Below are 23,754 nucleotides of genomic sequence, written 5' to 3' on the forward strand. Positions count from 1 at the left end.
CTACACATTCCCCACACTTACTAAGTACCAACCATAAATGTACTCACCCTTGCTAAAACTGCTGCTCAGAACAAATCAACGCTGCGCTGCTCAGAACAAATCAACGCTGCGAAGGTTCTACAAGATTGGGAGGAGTACTGAGCGTACATGTTCTTCCAATCAACTACCTATGGAGTAATTGCCGTGCTTGTTGAAGATCCACTGCGATAATAAAAACTTTTGTACTATTCGATTTAAAAGACTATCTATCATGTAATAATTATATACTCTCTTAATTATATACTCTCTTTATGTTTACGTTATGAGATTGACTTTGATATTCACTGAAACCATCACATGTGTATAATTTGATCCAAACCCACGTTGAGGTTTTACCTTTAAAACCGGATGTGACAGCCCATTCATTCAACAATTCAAACAACTACCCGATGGGAAATCTTCAATATCGGGATAAAAACCAACACATAATGACCACCCGGTTACAGATATGTTATAGAATGATTCTCCACTTCTTTTTTACTTGTTGTATCCTGCTTCCCAGACTAGTAGAAATCTACCTAGCCAGTTACTGGCAATATTCACAATAACTCTCACCATAGAATGACCTTTGAGCAGGCCTAAGAACCTAATAGCTTCTTGATCCCAGCCTTTTGATCCGAAGTCAGCCTGGAAGGGAACTTGATGTTGAACTTAATCCGCAGATTTCCCTTCTTAGTGGGGTCCTTGGGTATCGGCATGCCCTCTCCAGGGATTACCTCTTCGTAGCTGGGATGGATTATTGAGTTAATGGGCAATGACAGGCTCCGTCCATCAAGCGTAGTAACACGTGCAGTATAGCCCGTCAGTGCTTCAACCAGAGAGATTTTCTCAGTCATGACAAGATCATTCCCATCCCGAGTGAAAACGTCGTGGGGCTTCTCGTCAATGATGAAAACAATATCAGCAGGTCTCATATTTGGAGCTTCATTTCCCTTCTCAGGAAATGTTATCTTTGTCCCCTTCTTCCAACCAGGCTTTACATCTATTGTCAGAATTTCCTCCACGTGTGAGACTCTCCTGTTTACATTGAAAATAGTAAGATTAGGGAAAAAACTGAAGCCAGCATTGACATTTTTATCTTCAACTAGAGCGAATGAGTGATGCATAAACAATGCTTAACAATTGCAGATTTGTTCCGGAAAAATAGACAACAGACCATGATACTTTTTACCAGTTCATGCACCAGCAGTGATCAGATTAGGATTATTGAAAAGGGAACATGAAAGGTAAGGTATAACAAAACGTAAAGATGGAATGGTAATTCCATAGTAATAAAATGTCAGCAATGCTAGAGAAGTAAATGATAGATTGACGGGTACATGATGGCAATCCGTTTAGTATAACAGCACATGCAATGCAGCATGATTGCTTTCACAGTTTAGCGTTAACTAGCACAGAATTTTTAAACAGAAAAACTGTATCTTTGCCTATCAGTCACTATAATTAAATGTGCAGGTCATTTGTGCGACACCACAAGGCCAGGATAGAAAGTAGTATCCGAATCTCAGGAAATGATTCTTGGATTTGTCTCTGATGGCTACATTTACAAGATATGGAAATGTTTATTCCATCTTATCCATTGCTGTTTGCATGTTATACAGGGTCAAGTTTCTGAATATATCAACTGAATCCAGAGAAAATAATGAAGCATATTCAGCTCAATTCACACACCCTAAGGATTGATCATAGAGAACAAGACGAGTAATCAATTATGCTTGGCATTTGGCAAGGAAATAAAATGATTGATCAATTATGCTTCACACACCCTAAGGATTGATCATAGAGAGCAAGACCGAGTAATCAATTATGCTTGGCCTTTGGCAAGGAAATAAGATGATTGATACGAAGGAAGGGTTAATATAGTCTTCATCACAAACAGTGGATGTTGTGGCAGTGCTGCAACACCTTAATTCTACTTCCCTCCAGTTCAAAACATATGACATTCAAAGAAAAAGTGTACATGGTGACATTCTGACAAGCAATTTTCTATGAAAATGTGACATTTCAAATAAAGATGAGTTATTAAATGTTAAGTTTCATGATGAATCTGGTAGCTTCTGTCGAAGCTAACATGTTAGTGATTATGTCTACATCAAGTTAACATGCTATTTGAAGTAGTTCAACAGCAAACCTCATCTCACTGCAGCAGCTGCGTGTGGGCATATGGCATAAACAAGTAAATAGTCTAGTCCACTATGAGAGAATTCCTTAAAAGGAGCTTACACAATACACATACCACAATTCTCATTGACGATGTGTGTACTTGATAAGGTTCTTAAATAATGGATGACGCTTACCCATGGGCATCTATAGTCTCTCTTGAGATTTTCATCTTTTTTGTCACACCCTTGTACAGATCTGCAAGACTAACTGGAAGCCGATTCTCAATGGGAGCTGCCTTGTGTAATGGCTGCTGCATACTGGTGGAACCCTCACCGCCATAGCGTGAAGGAAAGAAGTCATTGCCAAACATAGACCGCTGGAATCCTGGTTCCCCTCTCATGCTGCCCATGCCACCCATGCCGGAGAATCCAAAGAACTCTTTAAATATATCATCCGCGCTCCTTGGATTAAAATGGAAGGAGGTGGAATGAGCCCCGCCAGGGAAGAAGGGAGATGCTCCAGGACCTCCTGCCCCTGGAGGTGGCTGTCCCTTGAGCCCTTCTTCCCCTAGCTGATCATAGATTGTGCGCTTCTGGGGATCGCTAAGTACCTGAGAGGTGACACATAGCATTGTTCAATAGATGCAAGAACTGGATATGGGGGCAAAGATCTACTGCTACCAGAAAAATGCAAAGCACAGAGTGGAATGTATAAAACGATTGTGATGATAATCAAAGCCTCCAATCGATAAGCTAACATATGGATGAAGAGAAAGTCCCTATAGAACATGCATCTACTGTTCTTCATCGTTTTCCTCATCAGCACCTTATTTGGGAAAGGCTAACTCTCACAATGTACATCATCACAATAAATAATTGCCGGGCGATATAATATACTACTAGCTGGCGAATCAAACAGTAATCTTTGCAAGGGAAAGAGAGGTATTGGTGGGAAAGCAACCTCGTATGCCTCAGAGATCTGCTTGAACTTTGCCTCCGCCTCCTTCTTGTTGGTGGAGTTCTTGTCGGGGTGCCATCGCATGGCGAGCTTCCGGTAGGCCTTCTTGAGGTCGTCGTCGCCGGCGCCGCGGTCGACGCCGAGGACCTTGTAGTAGTCGACGCCCATCTCCCTGGGCGGCGGCGGGGGCGGCGCCTCCTTGCGCCGGCGGGCGGCGCGCGCGGACGAGGTGGAGGAGGAGTCGGAGGCCCTACGCTTGGCTGGACCGGCCTCTCGAATCTTGACCGGCCTTTGGTGCCCCGCCCCCCGGTGACGGTCGAGGCCTGAGCCCGGGTCAGGGAGGTGGAGCTGGAGTTGCGCGGTGCGGGAGGGAGGAGGAGGAGAGGGGGGAGGCTACGGCTGGCGAGGAGAATATGGAGTCGGGAGCGGAAGCTTCCAGAAGCAGCAGCAAGTCGTCGTCTTGGATTGGATTCCGACGTGGGCTGGGAAAACGGCCCACTTATTATTTGTTTTGCTTGCACACCCGGCCGCCGTCGGTGGGGGGTTTCATCTTCCAGCTCACCTTGGCCCATCAAACCCTTCCCCTTCCTTTCTTCTTCCCCGGCGGCGACCAGCTAGGTTGGAGCTCGGGTGACCATTGATTGTATTAATTGCACGAATCTCAAAGCGGAAGATTGCCGGTGACGGGCTCGGCCCATGCCGATCATGCCTCCTCTCTCAAAGTTTCCTGCTCCTCTAAAAAAAATAAAGTTTCCTGCAATGTTTTTAGATAATAAATAATGCAAAGATTTTATTGCCTCAGTTTGCATGATGACTTCACTAGCTCCTGCCTGAGTGGTGAAGGATGGCCAATGGAGACGATATGTATTTTGAAAGTAGACGTTGACAGGCGCACTCAGTCCCTCTTTGATGCATGCCATTGCTATCGATGAGAATATGAGATGAGATGGTATCCCCGGCCGGATCTCCAAGTACCTGGTCATATGTGTATATTGTTAATTTTCTAACACAATACACGTGTACTTTAATTTTTCTCTCGCACCTCCAAGTGTGCTCAATATGTGCTTAACTGAAATTTAGTTTGAGCAATGCCCGCTTTGTTGATTTAGCATCCCAATTTTGATCTTACCAATTGAATTTTTTTTTCATGGCATGAATAAGCGTTTGAACCTACATGTAGTGTCTGAGATGTCGAACTTCCATTCCAGGTACTTTTGTTTAAATTTTTGCTAGTCATTGATATGAGGAAAGGTAATAAAAATCTAATTAAATTGGATCAAGTCTCATTGTTTTTCGTACTTGGTCCCACTTATTTGGTAACCTCTTTAGCTGTTTAGGTACCTCAAATTTTTCCACCATAAGATTACTCTGGATGTGGGGCTCTCATTTTTTTGAATCATTGTCAAAATACTCTAATAGAAGAATTGAGTAACTTAATTAGATGAACAACAGATATTTTGGATTATTTCTTTTAATAGTGTGGTAGAGGTGGATGATTTTAGATGTAATTTTATGAGATTAGTTTAGGTTTTTCTAATGATAATAGCATAATTGCATATAATTCAAGCATGAATTTAAAGGTTACTTTAAGTTATTTTTCATAATTGTATAAATTCATGTTATTTTTAATAACAAGAATAGAGGTGGGTAATTAGATGCAACTTTAGTGGTTAATTTAGGTCATTTCCCACAATATTGGCAAATACTCATAATTTTTAGATGTAGATTTAGGTGTCGTTTCAGGTTATTTATTATAATGGTACAATATGATAATTCGGAAATATATTAGATCTATGGTTATTTTTATAAACAACGATCGTCTCTACAAATCCAATGGTCGAATCTTTAGGCCTTCGAGGAAATTTTAAAATAAATTAATTGTTCTGCTATGTTTAATGAGGATTAGCGCAAAAGATGAAAACTACCTGTAATCAGTAGCCGCTAGGGAGAAGAAAAGAACATCCAGATCGAAAAAAAAGACCCATGGGCAACATATATCAACCACTACTGTCGGAGGTATGGCAACCCGACGAGCGTGTTGTTGTTCATTTGTTGTCCCCTATAAAGTAGCATGCAAAAATATTTGAAAACTTTTTAAAAAATAATTGCTTGCTTTAAAAAATATTTAAAGGGAGTTTTAAAAGTTTGGGCGATCTGATTTTCAAAATTGGACTCTATCAATAGTTATGGAGAGGAGGGTGAAATGGCAAAGACCGTGATGAGCGGCTGAATGCAGTATGAAATGACACGTCTCCTGTGGCCTACGCCCTACGTGCACATAGCTAGTACACATACTATATAAGCATTATACATAGGGGAAAGAAGACAAGTGATAGTACATGATGGCATCTTGCAGTATTATTTGTAGGGCAAAATTAAAGAGGGGACTGCATGCCTTTTATATATATTAGCTCGTATCATGCATGCATCATCCGCCCAATGCAAACAGTGCACAAGAGACCGGAGGAGACACCACAGGCCATCGACAGTCGTCGTCCCCTCTAGCTATCTCCAGCTGATCGATATCCATGGCATCTCTCAGTCCCTTCCACTCACTGTATAGTAGCCTTGGTAATAAAACAAAAAGTTTCATAACTTTGCTCTAGCTACTGTTTAAACTTTGACCTTTAATTTTCTCACATATCCACCATTAAGCATCTCAAAATGTGCAGTGTACTCAAATGTATATTTTATAACAAATATAATGATACTTTTAGTGTTTTAGTTGTAATTTGGAACGGAGGGAGTATTTGTGAAGGAGGATAGTATATTGTTTTGCGAAACTCACAAACACAACACACGCACACATGCTGCTCGATGATGGAGACGGATCGAACAGGATAGCTCGATATGCATGCATCTATGGGCCCTAGCTAGCTGCAGACTAGCTAAGTGCGTACTGCCGTGTTGCCTCCATCACCACGTGCTATGTTTCTTACTACTACATACCTACTCCGTCAACGCAATTTCTATTCTTTCAGATCGATCCATAAGCCTCACATAATTAGTAATTTTGAAACGTGCGCCAAAGCAATGCAATTAGACGGGTCGCAGCCAAATCACAAACGCAAGGAATAATTAATTAAAATAAGTAAATCCATCAGAAACATTCACCCTGTTGCATATGACGTACGCAGGTTCAGTTTGTTGACGTGCTAGGTGTTAGGCTACATGATCGATCGATCACAAACGCATATCGATCGATCTGTTATGTAGTAGCGGTACATTACACTGCAACTGCAACTGCAACCGGCAGATCGAGATCACCAACGTACGAATCATTGTTTGCTAAAGAAAAGTTGGCTACAACTGCCATCATCGGTTCCTCTCTTTTTTTTGTTCGTGCTTTAATTTGTTTACTTGCTCTAAAAACGCTTTATGTGGCAGATATACCAACTTTATTTCCTTTTTAGATATTCCGAACGACCAAGAGTACGTGTTACAATTGAACTTGGACATATATAATTAATGTCTGTACAGATATACTCCCTCAATTCATTTTTACAACAGTGCCTAGCTAGTTTGACTCTGCAAAATCGATCTTTAGCCATATTTTTTTCCAACCATTCTAATATATCAAGTTCTTGATATATTAGCTAGCTAGGTACTTTTTGAAGGAGCTCAAGACATATGTATCATATAGTAATTAATAATTCTTTTTTGTCACATTAATTATTTGAGTGTCATTATCTGTATATTAGCTCCTGGTCAAAGGTTTGATCACTTTGATAAAATTCAATAGCTAGCTAGGCCGTACTTAACAGTGAGCTAGGAGACACGCACGCACACACACAGAGGATGCAGATTGTGACTGTGGTGGCCGGAGGTACAAATACATTTTGCATTACAATGGAAAAGGACATTTTTGTTGGTCAAATTTAGCCGGTCGGCAGGCACTGAGATATGCAGGTCGAGATAAACGCTGCGGATCGATGCCAACAGTGTAGTGTCTGGCACGCTACCAGTCGGTGTACAATAATGTAATGTAATGTATGCACACGGGAGTGAGAGAGAGACGGGCGTTGGCGTTACCACAAAAGAAGACTATAAAGCAAGTGGGGAGAGCTGAGGGAGAGAGAGAGATCTGAACTAGTGCAAAGGACGGAGGAGGGCGGGTTTATTTGTGGTGGACATGCGTCCTCCTGTCCTGGCCCTAATACTCCAAAATCACCACCAAACTAGTCTTGTAGCTAGTCCTTTGCTCTCATCTTCCTCCTCTTTCTTTCCCCTCTATCTCGCTCTTGCTCTATCCATTCGCCGGGCAGCAGAGATCTCCACCCTTATTACACACTACTGAGCTCATCCATCTATCAGCTTGCTTGGCATATACCTCTTTCTCTTTCTCCCTTGTTGCCGGCGATTACGATCAAAATTAAACTAGACACATACAGCTGATTGCATCTGTACCAAGAGCGAGCGACCTGGCTAGCAATTTAGTAGAGCAGGCCAGGTACTGATTGTTGCTTGCCACTACTGCTAGATCGAAGCAGCTAGCCTGTGCAGCAGCAGCAGGTTGATCGTCGTCGATGCTTGAGGTGTCGAGCCTTCGGAGCCCTAGCAAGGCGGCGGATCAGCGCGGGTTCGTCGGCGACCATGTCGGGTTCCCGACGTCCGCCGGCACCGACGACTTCATGGTGGACGACAACCTGCTGGACTACATCGACTTCAGCAGCTGCTGCGACATGCCCTTCTTCGACGCCGACGGGGACATCCTCCCCGACCTGGAGGTCGACCCCACCGAGTCGCTTCTCGCCGAGTTCTCCTCGCCGGAGACGAGCCCGGCGGCGGCAGACGGCGGCGGCGGCGCTGAGGCCAAGCCGCCGGACGAGAAGCAAGAACAAGTAGCGGCGAAGACAGCAGCAGCAGAAGAGACGAAGGCAGACGATGACGAAAAAGCAGCAGCAGGAGGTGTAGTAGTGACGAGGAAGAGGAACGGGGATGAGGTGACGACGACGGAGGAGGATTCTGCCGGCGCCGGGGCCGGGTCCGACACCAAGTCGTCGGCGGCGGCGGGTGGCCACAGCAAGAAGAAGGCGTCGGCGGGCAAGGACTCCAACGGCAAGCGGAAGGTGAAGGTAGGACCTTATCCACTACTTGCCCTAGCTAGATATGATGTACATATATATACTACTATGTCAAGAAGAGTAGATGGAATCGAGGTGCAAGGATCGGAGTATATAGTAGTAATAATAATAATAGTAATCTCCGCTAGCTAGCTGATCTCTTCTCTTCATTTGTTGGAAAGAAAGAAAAGAAAGAAATCAAATCTTGCAGATCGATATAGATGATTCGATCAGATCTGACGCACAACACACAAGCAAATAAAGTGGCTGGTACAGGCATGCATCGATCACGGGATGGAGCTGAGCTGAGCTAGCATCCATGGGAGGGAGACGTGGATTTGGCTGGCCTGCACCCTGTAGCTGCAGGAGGCAAGTCACAGCTAGCCATGGATCACTCGCCCAGATCATCACAGCTACGAGCTAGCTGCTCTTGTTGCATGAAATAGATAGCAGTAGGCTGCTGGGCGGCGGCCAATGAATCCCCGTGCATGTGTTATACCCTTTTCCCCCGGATGATAATTGGCAGCAGCAGCAGCATGCTGAAATGAAAGAGCCAGAGGCAGAGGGGTGTCACGGGATGGATGGATCTCATAGTCATCTCCCAGTCCCAACCCAACCAGCTGCTCGCATATACGTACCAAGGACAAACAGTAGCCTTGCTATCTTTTTGACCCTTTCCCCGGCACAGGTTGCACAGCCTATCTTGTCTTGGCTCCCATATGCAGTAAGGATAAAATCTAGCAACTTTTTACGGATTGCTCTTTTTTTTTCATTTTTCTTTGATTTGCTTTCATTTCCCTTTATGCATGTAGCATGCATGCAGCATGCGTGTGCATGTATTATTCATCAGAAAATTAAATCAAGATGCATGCATGTTAACATGTACATGATGTTACGTACACAGGTGGACTGGACGCCGGAGTTGCACCGGCGGTTCGTGCAGGCGGTGGAGCAGCTGGGCATCGACAAGGCCGTGCCGTCACGGATCCTCGAGATCATGGGGATAGAGGGCCTCACACGACACAACATTGCAAGCCACCTCCAGGTACCTACCTGCTCTACCCATTTGCTGATTTGCACATATGTCAGTCAGTGTGCCCATTAACATTGTTATACATGCATGTTGGATGAACAACATATAACAAGCTGGTGGTCTTACAATAATACATGCAAAAGCTCCACATACAATATATAAGCTGAATGGTATTGTTGAGCGTCGTCGATGCAGGTTGTGGTTTGCGATATCTCATGTGCTTCATTAGTATGTCCTTTAGTTTGGATGTAATAAGCATAACAAGTATATACTATTACAGTGGCGGCCTGATCTAGCTAGGGAACACACGACATATGGAGCATTGTCCATGCATGCCAGTGATAGTACCAGTGCAGTACATTGTTCTACATGGTAGCTAGCTAGGTGACCATCATGTGAATGAAGAATCATCTTCTGTTTTTTTTAAAAAAAATCCCCCTCATTTTTATTGAGGAGAGACTGTTGATACCAGAGGCTCGATCTGGCTCTGGGTCTCTGCCAAAGCAAGCGAGTCAGTACATGCAATGGGCTAGCTGCTAAAAGTGAAATAAAGCATATATACTCCATATGTTTGAAACATGCACGCACACAGCAGGTGGCATGCATTATCTATGTTGCAGGCTTGCAGAAGCAAAGCAAACGCATAGCAAATTGGATTGGACTGCAAATATTCCTTTGCTGAAACCGTGCAAGGAGGAGACGCCAAACTGTTTCCATGGAGAGTGGTACCGGCGCTGCATCGGCCTTGCTGCTGCTGCGGCATCCTGCCTGTCCCTCCAGGCCCGGCCGGGCCCCTCCCACCTTGCTGCGCGCATGCTCTGTCACCTCCCCGATGAGACCATCACAAAAGTTTTCTTTAATTATTTATTTATTATCATAAATAATTAATCCTTGTGCCGTAGATTGGCACCATGCATCTTGCTGTGTCATACGTACTTATATGTGTGTGATGGTGAAACTAAACTAACACGTGCATGATTAAACATTTCGCATGGATGCTGCTGCTGCTGCATGATTTAGTTAATTTTACTCATGGTGTGTGTGCAGAAGTACCGGTCGCACAGAAAGCACCTGATGGCTCGGGAGGCGGAGGCCGCCACCTGGGCGCAGAAGCGGCAGCTGTACGCGGCGGCGCCGGTGGCGAGGAAGGTGGAGGCGGCAGCTGCTGCAGGGCCGCCGTGGGTGGTGCCGACCATCGGGTTCCCGCCGCCGCCGCCGCCGGCCATGGCTCCTCCTCCTCCGCCCTTCTGCCGGCCGCTGCACGTGTGGGGCCACCCTCCCACGGCGGCGGTGGAGGCTCCGGCGACGATGCTGCCGGTGTGGCCGCGGCACCTGGCGCCGCCCCGGCCGTGGGTGGACCCGGGCTACTGGCACCAGCAGTACAACGTGCGTGCTCGTCCTGCCTTGCATGCTGTTGCTATAGTGGTGCATGCATGTGACTCGCTCGCTCCAGCTCCTTTTGGTTTACAATTTGGCAGCTTGCGTTCTTAGCTTTGGCTGCAATGCTCCATATATGGATCGGAGTAGTAATTATATATATTGACTGACTGGTGATTATTTACCATGCATCGTCTAATAATCCGCAGGCGGGCAGGACGAAGTGGGCTCCGCCGCAGGCAGCCGCAGCAGTGACGCAAGGGACGCCGTGCGTGCCTCCTCCGCCCGCCATGGTCCAGCTGCCCAGGTTTCCGCACCCCATGTACAGCAGACCACCCGTGATGGTGCCTCCGCCGCCGCCCCCGCCGACGACGACAACTACAAAGCTCGCCGAGTTGCAGCTTCAGCTCGACGCGCACCCGGTATATGCTAGCTGCATATATTACTAGTTTTAATTGCATATATGTGTATATATAATATTAATTATGATCTATCCATCGACTACTTGGAATGGAATGAATAGTCCAAGGAGAGCATCGACGCAGCCATTGGAGACGTTTTAGTGAAGCCATGGCTGCCGCTGCCGCTGGGTCTCAAGCCGCCCTCCCTCGACAGCGTCATGTCCGAGCTGCACAAGCAAGGCATACCCAAGATCCCACCGGCGTCCTCCACCGGCTGATCCATCGATGATGATGTGGCAACTACGTACTCGTCGACATGTACAATAATAAACTAGTGGCTAGCTAGTGTAGCAGCAATGGATATGATTGGCTTGATGAGCCTGTCAATCTACGTCGTTATTGACTAGTTTTTGCTCTCAGCTAATAATACATGCACACTACCTGTCTACTAGTGATCTACTAGCTGCTAGCTAGCTAGGCCTATTTGAGAGTTGAGAGCTTCTTGCGTATGTAATGTATTCTACTCGGCCGGAACGGGACTGATGAAACTATATGATCCGTGCATGTGTAATGAATAAACGGAATTATTTATTGCAATGCATGCAAGATGAACATCCAACGACTGAGTGCAGTGCTACTAACGACTAATGACCTGGAAAGAAAGATACTAACTAATGAAAGCCTAGCTTGGACGACAGACTGCTGCTGGACATGCTCTCATGGAGGCATGGTCCCAACCAACGACTTCATCCGGCAGTGCGCCCTTCATAAAGTCACGCTGCCTTCCCTCAGAATAAAAAAAAATGTTACAGTTATACTCCCTCCGTTCCGTAAAAACGGACGTCCTGGGCCAACAGACGGTTTCCGAAAAAACAGACGTCCTACTCGCGCCGCTGCGATTCTGGACTCCTTTGCCCTCGCGCACGCGAGTGAAATGCCGGTTCTGCTGCCGCATTCAACGCCCCGGACGCCCGCGCCGCATTCATCGCCCCACGTTCCCAAAAATCCCGACGCCCTCTCCCACATCGCGACTCTACTCGCCTGGAGCTCGCCGCCGCCCTCTCCCAGCAGCAAAAATTTGAGGCGCGCAAGTATCGAACCTGCGACCTCACGCCCGAAACCTCCCTCCATTAGCCATCTGGTCGTTGTGTGTGTCTGGTTAGAGATGCACCCGCAGCTCTATTTATTAGGGGCAGGGATGGAAAAATACCCCCTAATTAATGACTCCTTGGTTACCGTAATCATGTCCTAAACGTCCGTTTTTTTGGAATGGAGGGAGTACTACAGTGGTAAAAACCGCTGGCTCCATATTATATATATTTATATATATATAGAAAGATTTGTAATTTCAAAACAAAATCGATACAGCACATGCACGTAGGCGGGGAAAAACTTCAGCTACCGGTCCCAAATCTCAACGCCCGCATACATTCTCAACATGTCCTCAACAAACTCCACGACAACTTGACGTTTCGAGCCCAACCAACAGGAACAAGGCCCTGTGCAAATCCTACTACCCCTACTCAACTTCTTTGATGATCCTTCGCTTCCTGAAGGGCTGCACGGGCATGCTCCCTGGAGCGCTGTGCTTTCGCCTTCTCTCCTCTTTCCGGTTCTCCGCCTCAATCATCGTACGCCGCATGTTGGCTGCCTTGTAGATTGGCTTCGGTAGGTGTCGATGCCTGCAATAACAAATCAATGGTGCAACCATTAAGCAACCTAATGGTAAGAGACACTAGAAGCTCATCAACTACTAATGGTAAGAGACTCCATCAAGTATTTCCCCATGCATGCCAAAAAGAAGGCAATAGTAGCTTACCGCACAATCCGCTTCACTTCTGGGAGGTGCTTGTACCTCTCCTTCACAGCATCCAGGTATTCTTGTTTTTTGCGCTCCCGTGGAAGAAGCTGCACAAGAGATTTATTCACAATCACATACAGGACTCGACAGCGATTCGTTAATGAACTCCCCTAGAGAGTAGAGATTATGCACAACCTATGATATTTTTTGCCCACAAACTAAAAAATCACAAGTTACCAAAGGTAACTAGTGCAAACATATATAGGTGTCCATAAGCTAATAAAAGAGAAAGTGAGCAAATGCGGAAACAAGCAGTGCAACCACTAACAAGAACAAGGCACAATCATGCCCCTCATCAGTTTCAATCATACATGTCTTTGACCTCACAAGCTAAGCTACACAAATGATTCCAAAACAGAATCCCTCACTGAAGGAGACTGAAGAAAAGACCATTGCTTTGCTTCCACAATCCACATACATGTTCTCACTAGGAGTTCCTGAAGCAAGCTGCCACCTAATGCACACAAGACCAAAACTATTCTGGACCCAAAATGCGCAGGCACCAAATAGCTAATGCAGCAGTTTTCAAGCAAGCAGGTAATTTCCAATATTGAAATCAACTGACCCCCAAAAACAAAAAAAAGTTAGACCAAACATGGTCAGGGGACGCCACTGAGCTGACTCACCATCTAATCCCACTTAGCTGCTGGTTCACTTCTCTATGCATGGACCGTGTCATTAATGGTAAAGGAAAATAACTATATGATGGGTCAAATGGTCTGTACAATTCATCCACTCGGATCCTTATTGAAAAATACATATTAAAGAGCATCTACATTCATAATCCAGGTGCCATGTGAACTTGCCAGAAAAGCTACCACCAGAACTCGGCAAGGACTCTGAATAACAGCAGGCAACAAACAAGCCCAAACACACAGCAACTTGCAAACAGTGAGTGGCATTAGAAAACTTACAACTCCGAGTTGTTCCGAAGCTTTGGACTTCCACAGCCGAAGATTTGTATCATCACTGCCAGAGACTAGATAGGTCCCGTCATAGGTGTACTTCACACAAAACACCCTTCAAAGTTGTATGGTAAATCGATTAGAAACTTACAATAACATTTGTGGTAAATACCAAGAGATATCTTTCAGAAAAAAGATGCATAGAATGTAAAAATCAAGAATTCATTAGTACTGAACTAGTTTCCGAAACCATACAGAAATCAAATTCAGTACAAGTATGCCCCACGCCCCATTTGGAGACCTATATCAACATAGGCGGACCTCCCAACCGATCCACTCAATATAACAGCATAGAGATTTTGAGGGCAACATAAATAGGCAGTAATTGGTCTCAAAGAAAAAAGATAGAGGCTATAAGTTAGGCATAAAATCCCACTCTGGACTCTGGTCTAAAAGATGAGAGCACCAACAATAACTAAAGGGGAAAAAATGAAAACTGCAAAAGTGGTGTAGTAGAAGAACCTTTGCATCCTCTTGGTGTGGTAAATCTCTCTGCTATGATCACCAAGATAATTAAAAATCCTTACCTGCAAAAGTATTATATATATGTCAACTAGTAGAAATCACAAATACATACTCAAGAGTATGAAAACATTGCAAGATCTTTAGGGGTTAACATACTGTTCTATCATAGGAACCAGTAACAAATTCACGCCCTGTCGGTGAGTAGTCAATATCCATCCTGAAAACCCAAATCCATGTAAGATGACCCCACAAATTAAAAGAAGAAACTAAACAGGCATGCTATGAATTTGACAAGTACAGATCAACTACACGAAATAATATCTTCTGTGCTTATGAGGAGCACAACAAGTGTGTCTTCAGAAGTCGAGACATAATTGATCAATGGCAAGACAAAGTAGCAAGCCCACCACAGAACTAAGTGCCAAATGCAGTTTTGTTTTCTCTATGTACCCTTCGATTCATTCCAATGTTCTTCAAATTGATAAGAGATATATACCAGCCAGGGCAATATTCATAGGTTCTTTAATCTTTCCTTAATATTCATCTACTTAAAAAAATAGCAAAGAAGATAATTTTTCTGAAAAATACACTTACACTGCCGAAACATGGCCTTTGTGAACAATTTTGGCTTCATCCAGCCTTCTAGCATCAAAGGAGTAACAGTTTGTGTCTTCATTTGCCTAGCCAAAAAAAAAAGACATCAGTTCTGAAATGCTGGAGTGCCAGACTTAACAGCTAGTTAAACTTATGATAGCCAGAATTTCTGACAGTTCAAGCAAATATAAAAATAAGATTTATCTTACAGCAGTAAAGTTCATGGGCTCCCTTGGGTTCCAGCATACCGAATTGCACCTTGTCTGCATAAGCAAAGTATAAATCAGGTTGTACACAATTCAGTAGATACGAAAATAGAGGCTAGAAGAAATGGATATTTTGTCAGGATTTAAAAATGAGAATGCAACTAACCTTCATTATTAGCTTTCTAGCTGGAGATGACATGCGCAGGTCATAAAGTGTTAGACTCCGATCACTGAAAAAATGAGACCACAAAAGTCAGCATTCTCTTCATTGAGATGTTACATATGTCCATATCTCCAGTACTACATTGACATCAAAACATTGTTAAGCATATCTCCAGTACTACATTGACATCAAAACATTGTTAAGCAATTTATAGTGACCACAGCCAAACCAACAATTTGCTCCTCAACAGTGAGGTAAATACCAGAGTGAAGGCTGTCTAGAACTTATATCGCCAAACTAGCCCAACCATAAAATGGGCCATTGTGGAAAGGTCTTCCCAAGACATATCTAATCCTCTTGGTGATACCATTACATATCTGTGAGATGTGGCCATGCTAACCAGAGTGATTGACCTCTGGAAAACAAGATTATAAGGAACTGAAATTTTCTCACAAGGTCCTTTACAACTAAAATAACAATGACAACAAGCAATGGTATTAAGGTTACCAAGCACAAAAAGAAATGCACATTCAGTTCATTCAAGTTGCATGCTGCCCTGGGTTTAATAAATCCATAGCAAAACAATTAGAAACATATCAAATTTACCGATAAAACAGAAAATTTACCTGGCTGATGTAATCAAAATATTGCAATCTCCAGGATCAAATCGCACAGAAAGAACTGTATCTTTACCCCACTCAAAGCTATTTACTGGCTCCGACCTGTGCAAATAAAATCAGCATTGATGCTGTTAACACATAGAAACAAATCTGAAATTTCTAGAAATGAATCATTAAAATTATACCTGTTAGGATCCCATATATCAACTTGAGCACCAACAGTTGCAAAAAGATTACCATCCCACTGGTGGTCAGCACCCCTAAAAGTAATGAGCACAAAGATTATTATTACACTTTTTGGAGATAAAAATGAGAGGAAGGTAAGGTACGACAAAAACGAAGCCCTTACCAGAATGCATGCTTCCAGGTATAGACTGCTGATGGCTGCAGACCAAGTTGGTGAATTGAAAAGGTGAGAAACAGAATTCAAGTAAAATAAAAAGAATGTGTCTATCCAGTGCATGCCTGGGAAGTGTCTCCAATGTGATCGCTAGTGTCCACCATTTTAAGCATTGGAACTTTCCAGAGTCGAACACTGCAACCAATGAGAGGGTAAGTGTACGGTAATAACACAGATAGCAGAAATCATAAAATTGCTTCACTGTGACCTGGCAACACTACAATCTCATAAAATTGATTAGGGTCTAGACAGCACATGAATAATACATATAAACCAACATCCCATGGGAAGGCACCCAAGCTTTTTAGTACAAATGATTCTTAGGCAAATCAACAAAACCACTCCAGAAATAGGCTATCAGGTGATGCTCTAAACTATTGGCATCTTTCAGCTTTATTATCCCAAATCCCACCAATATCATGCCTAGTTGCCTACAGTAAGTTCTACTCAGTTGTATGTAAGTGCGCAAGACGTATTACTGCCACCTGAACCAAGTGGACACTAGAACACCTCTTTATAAAAGACAAAGAAGGTGATATCCACAAGTAACTTACGTGCAGTCAACGCCACATGATACAAGAAGATCGCCTTCCGTGGATGTTGTTAGACCTCGTACGGCACCTTGGTGTCCAGGGAACTGGCAAACTGTCTTCCTGTGTTGTCATTGATGCAAAAGTCAAAATAAATTACTTTCATATATAAGATAATGATATAGATCCAAGAACCAATTGACAAAACGGATATCGAATGGTAAGTAAAAGAAGTGATCCTCAGTAAAGTAGATTACAGCAGCAGTACCTCGCAGCAATGTCCCAAAGGCGAATATCTGCCAAGAAAACAGAAAGATTAGATTTTACCACGTATTATCCAAGTTTCAAGTGGATTGGTAGATAAAGGTAAATCATGATTCTTTTTTTATGTAAAATATGAAAGTAATGCAGAGGGTGAACAATGTTCTACAGTTAAGTGTAAAATATGAAACATAATGAACAGGATGAGCCATGTTCAACAATTAAGGAATGGTTGAATAAAAAATCAGGTTGCAGAATTGCATACCATGGCTACAACAAGCATGGTACTATTTGTAAATATATCACAATGTGGAATAACTTTTCTAACTCTATGTTGATAACTCAGACCAACATATAATTATGTTTTTTTGGGTGTGCACAAGTCACCTACTGTATGCTAAACAAGTTCTAGGCCTTCTAACTGGCAGTGACAATGCTTTGTTTGCTCTCGGGCATTCACATTATACATTACTTTTCTATGTGTCAACTCCTGAAAATTGTATCTTACATGACAGAATTGCAGTAGTGTCCACAAATGAGTGACAGAAGGCAATTACCATTGACTGCATGCTAAAGGCCATTTTACCGTCTCTTGGCAAGAAAGTGCAAATATTGCTTAACTGCCATTACAAACAAATGCAGGGAAACGTTGCAGGTCTATATTTCATTTTGTAAGTACACCTAAATAGCATTACTAAAATGTCACTGAACCAGAGGACTGGAAGGTTGTCTATGCAGGGGAAGAATACGACAGAGTTCACTAGAAGCAGTTGACAGTTATAAGACACAAATAAACTCAGGAATACAATCTCTGATTAGTATAAAAAATAAGGCCCACACTAGAAACTAGAAAGTCACGATACCGTAAGCTAGTAGTGTGTACTTGTATGATATATTGATATAAGTTTTTGATTTGATTGAACCATCTACTCAAGAGGCAAGAAATATTGTGCAAACACAGTGAACAATATAAAAGCTACTTGAGAAGTAGGTTATTACCTCCATCCATTGAACCAGAAAATATTGCTTTCAAATGATTGGGGTTTTTGGCCATGCACGATACCGCATCAATATGTCCATCCATAGCTCCAATAAATGGCTTAGCAAATATCTGGAGAACGAGAGCAGTAAATTCTCATCATCACAACAAAAAAGAAGTAAAGAAACAAAACATGAATTCAAGAGTTCAAGGAAAGGAAGAAACATACTTTCTCTAACTTTGCAGCATTAAGTGCACGAGTGTACTCAACGGCTTTCTCTTGACTACGAAGCCCTGGATCATAGTTGCGGAATACTTTCTGTTGAGACCAATAAGTGCAGTTGGGAATGTCAGTGGTAGAGGAAAGTAAAATTTCAGTGCCTAAATGATTGACATGCAATTGGGCTATATTTTAAAGACTTGCATCCGATAAAACAGAAAGATCACTATTTTGTAATCATGTACACCCTTTTTTACATTTGATGGTGCATGCTGAAAAGGTTTCAAATTATATTGCTATCATGATGAAACAGGAACTCGACACTTATTAGTACACACTTCATCCTGAAACTCAGAAGTGTACAGAATGCAAGCCTTTACCCCTCAATGGAAGTTCCAAGAGGGCAACCTAAATGTCAAATTGGTTAAAAAGCTACGGGCATCTTGTGGGGGGAACATAATTTTGACAAAAAGGGATTAAACTGCCCCTCATTTTTTTTTGAGGGCAAACTGTCCCCTCAAAAATTGATGCTACCATACTTTCACTAGTCAGGAACAAGGACCAAAAACAAAATAGATGCCAGAGAAACTCTTCAGCAACTAGATTTCATTCATAAACCGAGTTGACTGGGTCACTCACTCATAGGGTGAAGAAGCAGAAGAACGAATTCGATGCTCCTACAATTTTTATATTAGATATAAAGCGACGGTGCAGTGTTGCCTACCTGCAGGTCCTGGCTGCGGTCGCGCGTGAACTCGTCGGTGGAGCGCGATATCACCTTCACCCTCATCGCGCCCGCGGGATAGGCGAGACAGGAGAGCACTTGGCGAGGAGAAGCGGGCGAGGAGCTAGGGTTTTGCGCCGCGCCGCAAGCTTCCTGACCTCCAAACCCTCGCCCGCCGCCGCCGCCGCCGCTGTCGAGGGGAAAACACAAACGGGAGAGAGACACAGAGAGAGAGAGAGAGAGAGAGAATGCTGCTTCGAACCAACGGCACAAAGCGATTAGGTCGTGCAGCTTCTATAACAATGGGCCGAGCCGAATCAGCTTTTACGGCCCATATTAAGCCTGTAACAGACGGCCCAACCCAGACTGACTCCTGTCTAGGATTACAGAACTGCCACGGCAGCACAAGAGCTAGCCGGAAAACCCCATCCATCTCCGCTCCGCCACCACGATGGCCGCCGCCGCCGCAAGGTCGCTTCTCCGCTCGTCGGCCTCCCTTCTCCGCGCTGCCCCGGCGAGGTCCTCCACCTCGTCGGCTGCGACACGTCCGCCTCTTCGGCGCGCGTTGGCTGCTCCTCCCCGCCTCCTCAGGTACGGGCCCGCCCGCCGCTCTTCTCTGCTCCTCTACTCTTAGCAAAATAGCAAGCAAGATACGAAGTTGTGATCTACTGGTGGTGATGGCATTGGTCTTGGCGCAGGTCGCCCGTTGAGTCGAGCTTCTGCGTGGAGTCGCTTATGCCGCTGCACAGCGCCACCGCCGGCGCGCGGATGACGTCCATGCTTGCCATCCCTGGCCGAGGCCTCGGCTGGCTCACCCAAGGTAAAAACTGGAAAATGAAAACCACTCTAATCTTCAACTGCACTGGAACTACTGAGCATACTAGCATTTGGCCCAAGCTATCAATGTAATTGCCTGAACAACATCGATTGTGCAAACGAGAACGTGCACTGTGCTGCCTTGGTTAACATCTGTCCAAATGTGTGCATAACGATTCTACTCCTTCCTTGACATCTATAGCCTGTTGTTTTAGCAGTGCAAGCTTAGATCGCGACTCTCTGCCATGTTTCTGTCTTTTAGGTTGATGCGTGTCATCTCATGCTGGCATCATCCTGTTTCTAGTTTTTCTATTCAAAGAGACACATTTTCTATAGTTCTTTTCATTTCTTGCTGTAGGACCTGATGAAATTAGATGAAGAGCAACGGGGGAAAGGTGACCACTAGAATGCCTCCACCATTTTTGCTTAAATGCGGTCGAATGTTACACAGCGTGCAACCTTAGATGACTAACATATTCTGTCTTGTGAGTTGAAGGTTGCTTTGCTTACGAATGAAACAGCCTATTTGTTATAAACCATAATTTAAGTCCAGCAACTTGTCACCATGGCTACCTGATTTTCAGAGAATGCATAGGTGGAGGATAATGGTTGGTCCACAAACTGGTTTATTATTGAGCCAATGAGCCTTCAAGGTGTTGTATTATCTAGAAAAAGGACAGAAATAGTTTATTGTACCAGAGGATGTATTATTATAAAGTTCATAACCTTCCCAATCTGCTTTGAAGAATTCAATTACATCATTTATAAAGTTTGCTCTGGTCCAAAATTAAACAAATTGGTTTACAAGTGTTACAAATTCACTGGGGAAGATGAAGCAAAATTGATTTGAGAAATACTCAAGTAGGAACTATGTGCTAAAGCAGTCTTGAACCAAATGCTTCGATAGATGTTTTTGTAGTTTGTAGCAGTTAGCAGACTATATTGCACTTTCTGTTGATGTAAGAGGCCGTGCATTATTTTGTATGACTTAAGGCTGTATTTAGCTTTGCATCATAATACTGAATAAGAAAAAACTTGTGGGTTGCAGCCTGCCCTACGGGGAAAACCATATTAGACAAAGACCCTGTAAACATGTGGTGTGCTAACATGGATCATATGAAATATCTTTTCCTGAATTTTTTGAACAACTCTGACCCCAAATTGATATATGGTTATCTGTACAACAGCTGAAACGGATGGAGTATGATGCTAGCGCTTTAGGAACCAGGAGATCCGTGGTTTACAAGTTCTTTTGTGACCCTGCAGAATGAGTTGACAAAAAAGAAGAAGTATGCTTTATTTATCTGTGTATGCGAACGGTGATGATGACTTAATAAAGAATTCTGTATGCTGCCCAGGCCTTTTATCTTCTTCGCTGACCAAAATCATAATGTAATGAGAATTGTGGCAGGAACTAAGATAGTGGAAGCATAGATTTGCTTGGCATGGCTTCTTCGTTTATCGTGATCTGGTGATTAACTGAAATGCTTGCAAGATGCAAGACGTGTGTGCTATTTATCATCATATAGGGTGGTCTTTAATCTTGAGCTATCATCTCTGTTTATGGTATCCTGTAGAATAACTTGTGTCAATACTCAATAATGCTGCTGTGGGCGATAAATGATCCATCCATGCATTCTCGATCTGACAATATATATGATGTTAAGTGATACTAATTTACAGACAAGAATGGATACCACTACAAGTGCTTTGGTTGCGGAGCAGCCAAGTACTGGACGAAATGGCGCTGCATTTGGTCATGCTGGAAGGTGGAGAGGAACTTCATGCAGATAGGTGGCTGGACTTTGAACATGGCGAGAAGCGAGGACGGCAGAGCCCAGAGGCCATCTCCGCAGATGAGGCCAGATGCCACCACGATGGAGAGCAGGTTCGCCGCTTGCTTATCCACCCTCTTCCAGACGACGACCATGAGGCTCCCCAGGAACATGTCTATGGTGAAGGTTGGCCCGACGAAGAAGGGGATCGCCATGGCCATGATGTTTGGGATGCAGCCTCTGATCCTCCACTTGCATGCTGCGGCGACGGCCGCCAGGGCGTCAACGAAGAGCGCCGCGCAGAAGCAAGGTATGCAGATCATGATGGAGTGCTTGGGGAGTGTCCTGATCCCTTCGACGCTTATGTCAGCGATGCCGCGGTAGGCCATGGCCATGGGCGCCGGGTAGGGCGAGTTGGGCTCTCCCAGGTGGCCCTTGGCCACCATCTTCTGGAAGCCGAGGAAGAGGAGCGGGTTGATGACGCAGCCGAGCGCGGTGCCGATGACCTGGCTGGCGAACATGGAGCGCGGTGAGGTGAGCGTCAGGTAGGCCGACTTGAAGTCGTGCATGAGCTCCGAGGAGTTGCCGATGACGACGACGACGATGCTGCCGGCGACGAGGCCGGCGATGGCGCCACCCGAGGCCTCGCCGACCCAGGCCCCGAAGATGAAGATGGCGAGCTTGCCGTAGATGGTGCCGAGAGACCAGTCCGTGAGGCCGGACGCGTAGGAGCTGCAGAAGGCCATGAGGGGGGCCATGGCGTAGCAGACGGCGACGTGGTAGAACCTGACCTGCGGGAAGATGGTGGGGAGGAGGACGGTGACGACGGCTGCCAGGAGAGCGTAGCCGGCGAGCGCGAAGCTGGTGGGGATCTGGCCGCTCTGGAAGCTCTGGATGCGGCGGTGTTCGTCGTAGCTCCTCGCTGCAGGCTCTTCGTCGGGCTGCTGCTGGCTCGTCTGCCGGCGGTGGTGGAAGCTGCGCGCCGTCCTGATGGTGACGGCGGTGAGCTGGAAGAGGCAGTCCCCGAGCACGAGGGAGATGCCCATGGGCACCTTGTAGCCGTTGAGCCCTCTGAGGCTGGACGGCGAAGGGTCGGTGTACCATGACCCCTGCTTGGCCTGCAGGATGGGCCAGAGGATCCCGGAGGAGAGGACGGCGCCGACGAGCAGCGAGAGGTTGACCATGAAAGGGCAGATGATGCCGACGCCGACGAGGCTGGGCGAGAAGTCGAAGTAGAAGCGCTTCTCGTAGGCGTCGAGGCCGAAGAGCGGGAAGGCCTGGAAGCCGCAGCCGTCTCCTCCCGTGTAGAACCACTGGAAGGCGGCCCAGCCGAAGCTTCCGACCAGGGATCTCAGGAGAGCGGCCACCTGCAGCTTCGCCGTCGCCGCCCCCTTGGGCGTGTGGAAGCTGTTGACGAGCCCGGCGATGGCGGAGCCAGATGGGTACAGCAGCTTGTAGTCCAGGATCATGACCTTGGTCAAGAGGAGCGTGATGAAGAGGCTGCTGAAGCCGGTGAGGAAGCTGTAGGCGATCATCTTGCCGGCGTGCAGCGTGTAGACGTTGGTGCCGGTGCCGGGGCCGCCGGCGGCTCTGGCCACCGTCGGGGACATGGCCGGCAGGGAGGTCATGAAGCCGCCGTAGAAGGCGAGGGTGGCGCAGGCGATGACGCAGGTCTGGACGACGACGTTCTCCTGGCGGGTGAAGGGCGGGGTGGGGACGCCGCAGCGGCCCAGCAGCCGCGTCCACGAGCTGATCACGAAGAAGCTCACCAGGCTCGCCGGCATGTTGAAGGACGGCACTACGCCGGTGGTGAACCCCAGCCGCATGGCCATGAAGCTGAACACCGTGCCCAGCACCACGCTCGCCGCCACTGACCGCACCGTCACCTGCCGCCACCATGGCGCCGGAGGCTGACCCGCGAAAATCGCCTCCACCGACGACGCATCCTCCTCCTCATGCTCCTTGGAATCCACATGCTCGCCGGTGACGTCCTCTCCTGCCATGTCGCCTACTCGCCGCAGATTGCATGCCAGCCTCTCTTTCCGTAGCCCCCCTCAAACAAACATAAGCATCGCCCTTTTTTAGGATGTCTGGTAACTGGATCAACGGACCGACGGCCAACCACAAGGTAGGTAGTCTTCCTTTCCTGGCCAAACATTGTTACCGCACCAATTTGTAACGGAACAGCAGAACGACTTCAAA

General features: G+C 45.6%; 5 protein-coding genes across 6 annotated transcripts; 2 read left to right on the plus strand and 3 right to left on the minus strand.

Annotated features, from left to right (window-relative positions):
* Nucleotides 1–346: 346 nt before the first annotated feature.
* Nucleotides 347–3,509, minus strand: LOC101778948 (dnaJ homolog subfamily B member 4). The gene is made up of 3 exons (XM_004967283.3): nucleotides 3,103–3,509; nucleotides 2,337–2,752; nucleotides 347–1,056 (listed from the first exon to the last, which is right to left on the minus strand). Exons 1-3 carry the CDS (start codon nucleotides 3,265–3,267, stop codon nucleotides 618–620), a joined length of 1,020 nt encoding a protein of 339 aa, XP_004967340.1. The 5' UTR covers nucleotides 3,268–3,509; the 3' UTR covers nucleotides 347–617.
* A 3,660-nt stretch (nucleotides 3,510–7,169) lies between these two features.
* LOC101780416 (probable transcription factor GLK2) lies at nucleotides 7,170–11,592 on the plus strand. Its single transcript, XM_004967287.2, has 5 exons — nucleotides 7,170–8,174; nucleotides 9,067–9,207; nucleotides 10,243–10,581; nucleotides 10,782–10,994; nucleotides 11,096–11,592. Exons 1-5 carry the CDS (start codon nucleotides 7,626–7,628, stop codon nucleotides 11,249–11,251), a joined length of 1,398 nt encoding a protein of 465 aa, XP_004967344.1. The 5' UTR covers nucleotides 7,170–7,625; the 3' UTR covers nucleotides 11,252–11,592.
* A 663-nt stretch (nucleotides 11,593–12,255) lies between these two features.
* LOC101780006 (DDB1- and CUL4-associated factor 13) lies at nucleotides 12,256–19,202 on the minus strand. The gene is made up of 17 exons (XM_004967286.3): nucleotides 18,962–19,202; nucleotides 18,247–18,336; nucleotides 18,038–18,149; nucleotides 17,046–17,073; nucleotides 16,802–16,900; nucleotides 16,313–16,382; nucleotides 16,197–16,231; nucleotides 16,033–16,107; nucleotides 15,854–15,949; nucleotides 15,231–15,294; nucleotides 15,068–15,121; nucleotides 14,859–14,944; nucleotides 14,421–14,481; nucleotides 14,262–14,326; nucleotides 13,749–13,854; nucleotides 12,793–12,881; nucleotides 12,256–12,655 (listed from the first exon to the last, which is right to left on the minus strand). The coding sequence occupies exons 1-17, from the start codon at nucleotides 19,025–19,027 to the stop codon at nucleotides 12,493–12,495; spliced, it is 1,359 nt and encodes a 452-aa protein (XP_004967343.1). The 5' UTR covers nucleotides 19,028–19,202; the 3' UTR covers nucleotides 12,256–12,492.
* A 152-nt stretch (nucleotides 19,203–19,354) lies between these two features.
* On the plus strand, nucleotides 19,355–21,238 carry LOC101779354 (protein NUCLEAR FUSION DEFECTIVE 6, chloroplastic/mitochondrial). Of its 2 annotated transcripts, XM_004967285.4 has the most exons (4): nucleotides 19,355–19,552; nucleotides 19,660–19,781; nucleotides 20,136–20,172; nucleotides 20,965–21,238. In XM_004967285.4, exons 1-3 carry the CDS (start codon nucleotides 19,413–19,415, stop codon nucleotides 20,153–20,155), a joined length of 282 nt encoding a protein of 93 aa, XP_004967342.1. In that variant the 5' UTR covers nucleotides 19,355–19,412; the 3' UTR covers nucleotides 20,156–20,172; nucleotides 20,965–21,238. The 2 variants fall into 2 exon arrangements, with proteins under 2 accessions (XP_004967342.1, XP_004967341.1); XM_004967284.3 differs by lacking the exon at nucleotides 20,136–20,172 and having other exon boundaries at nucleotides 19,359–19,552.
* Nucleotides 21,239–21,387: 149 nt separating this feature from the next.
* Nucleotides 21,388–23,632, minus strand: LOC111257372 (probable metal-nicotianamine transporter YSL1). The gene has a single exon (XM_022826790.1). It carries the CDS (start codon nucleotides 23,553–23,555, stop codon nucleotides 21,477–21,479), a length of 2,079 nt encoding a protein of 692 aa, XP_022682525.1. The 5' UTR covers nucleotides 23,556–23,632; the 3' UTR covers nucleotides 21,388–21,476.
* Between the last annotated feature and the right edge of the window lie 122 nt (nucleotides 23,633–23,754).

The sequence above is a fragment of the Setaria italica genome, chromosome V, assembly GCF_000263155.2.
Source record: "Setaria italica strain Yugu1 chromosome V, Setaria_italica_v2.0, whole genome shotgun sequence".
Classification (NCBI taxonomy): domain Eukaryota; kingdom Viridiplantae; phylum Streptophyta; class Magnoliopsida; order Poales; family Poaceae; genus Setaria; species Setaria italica.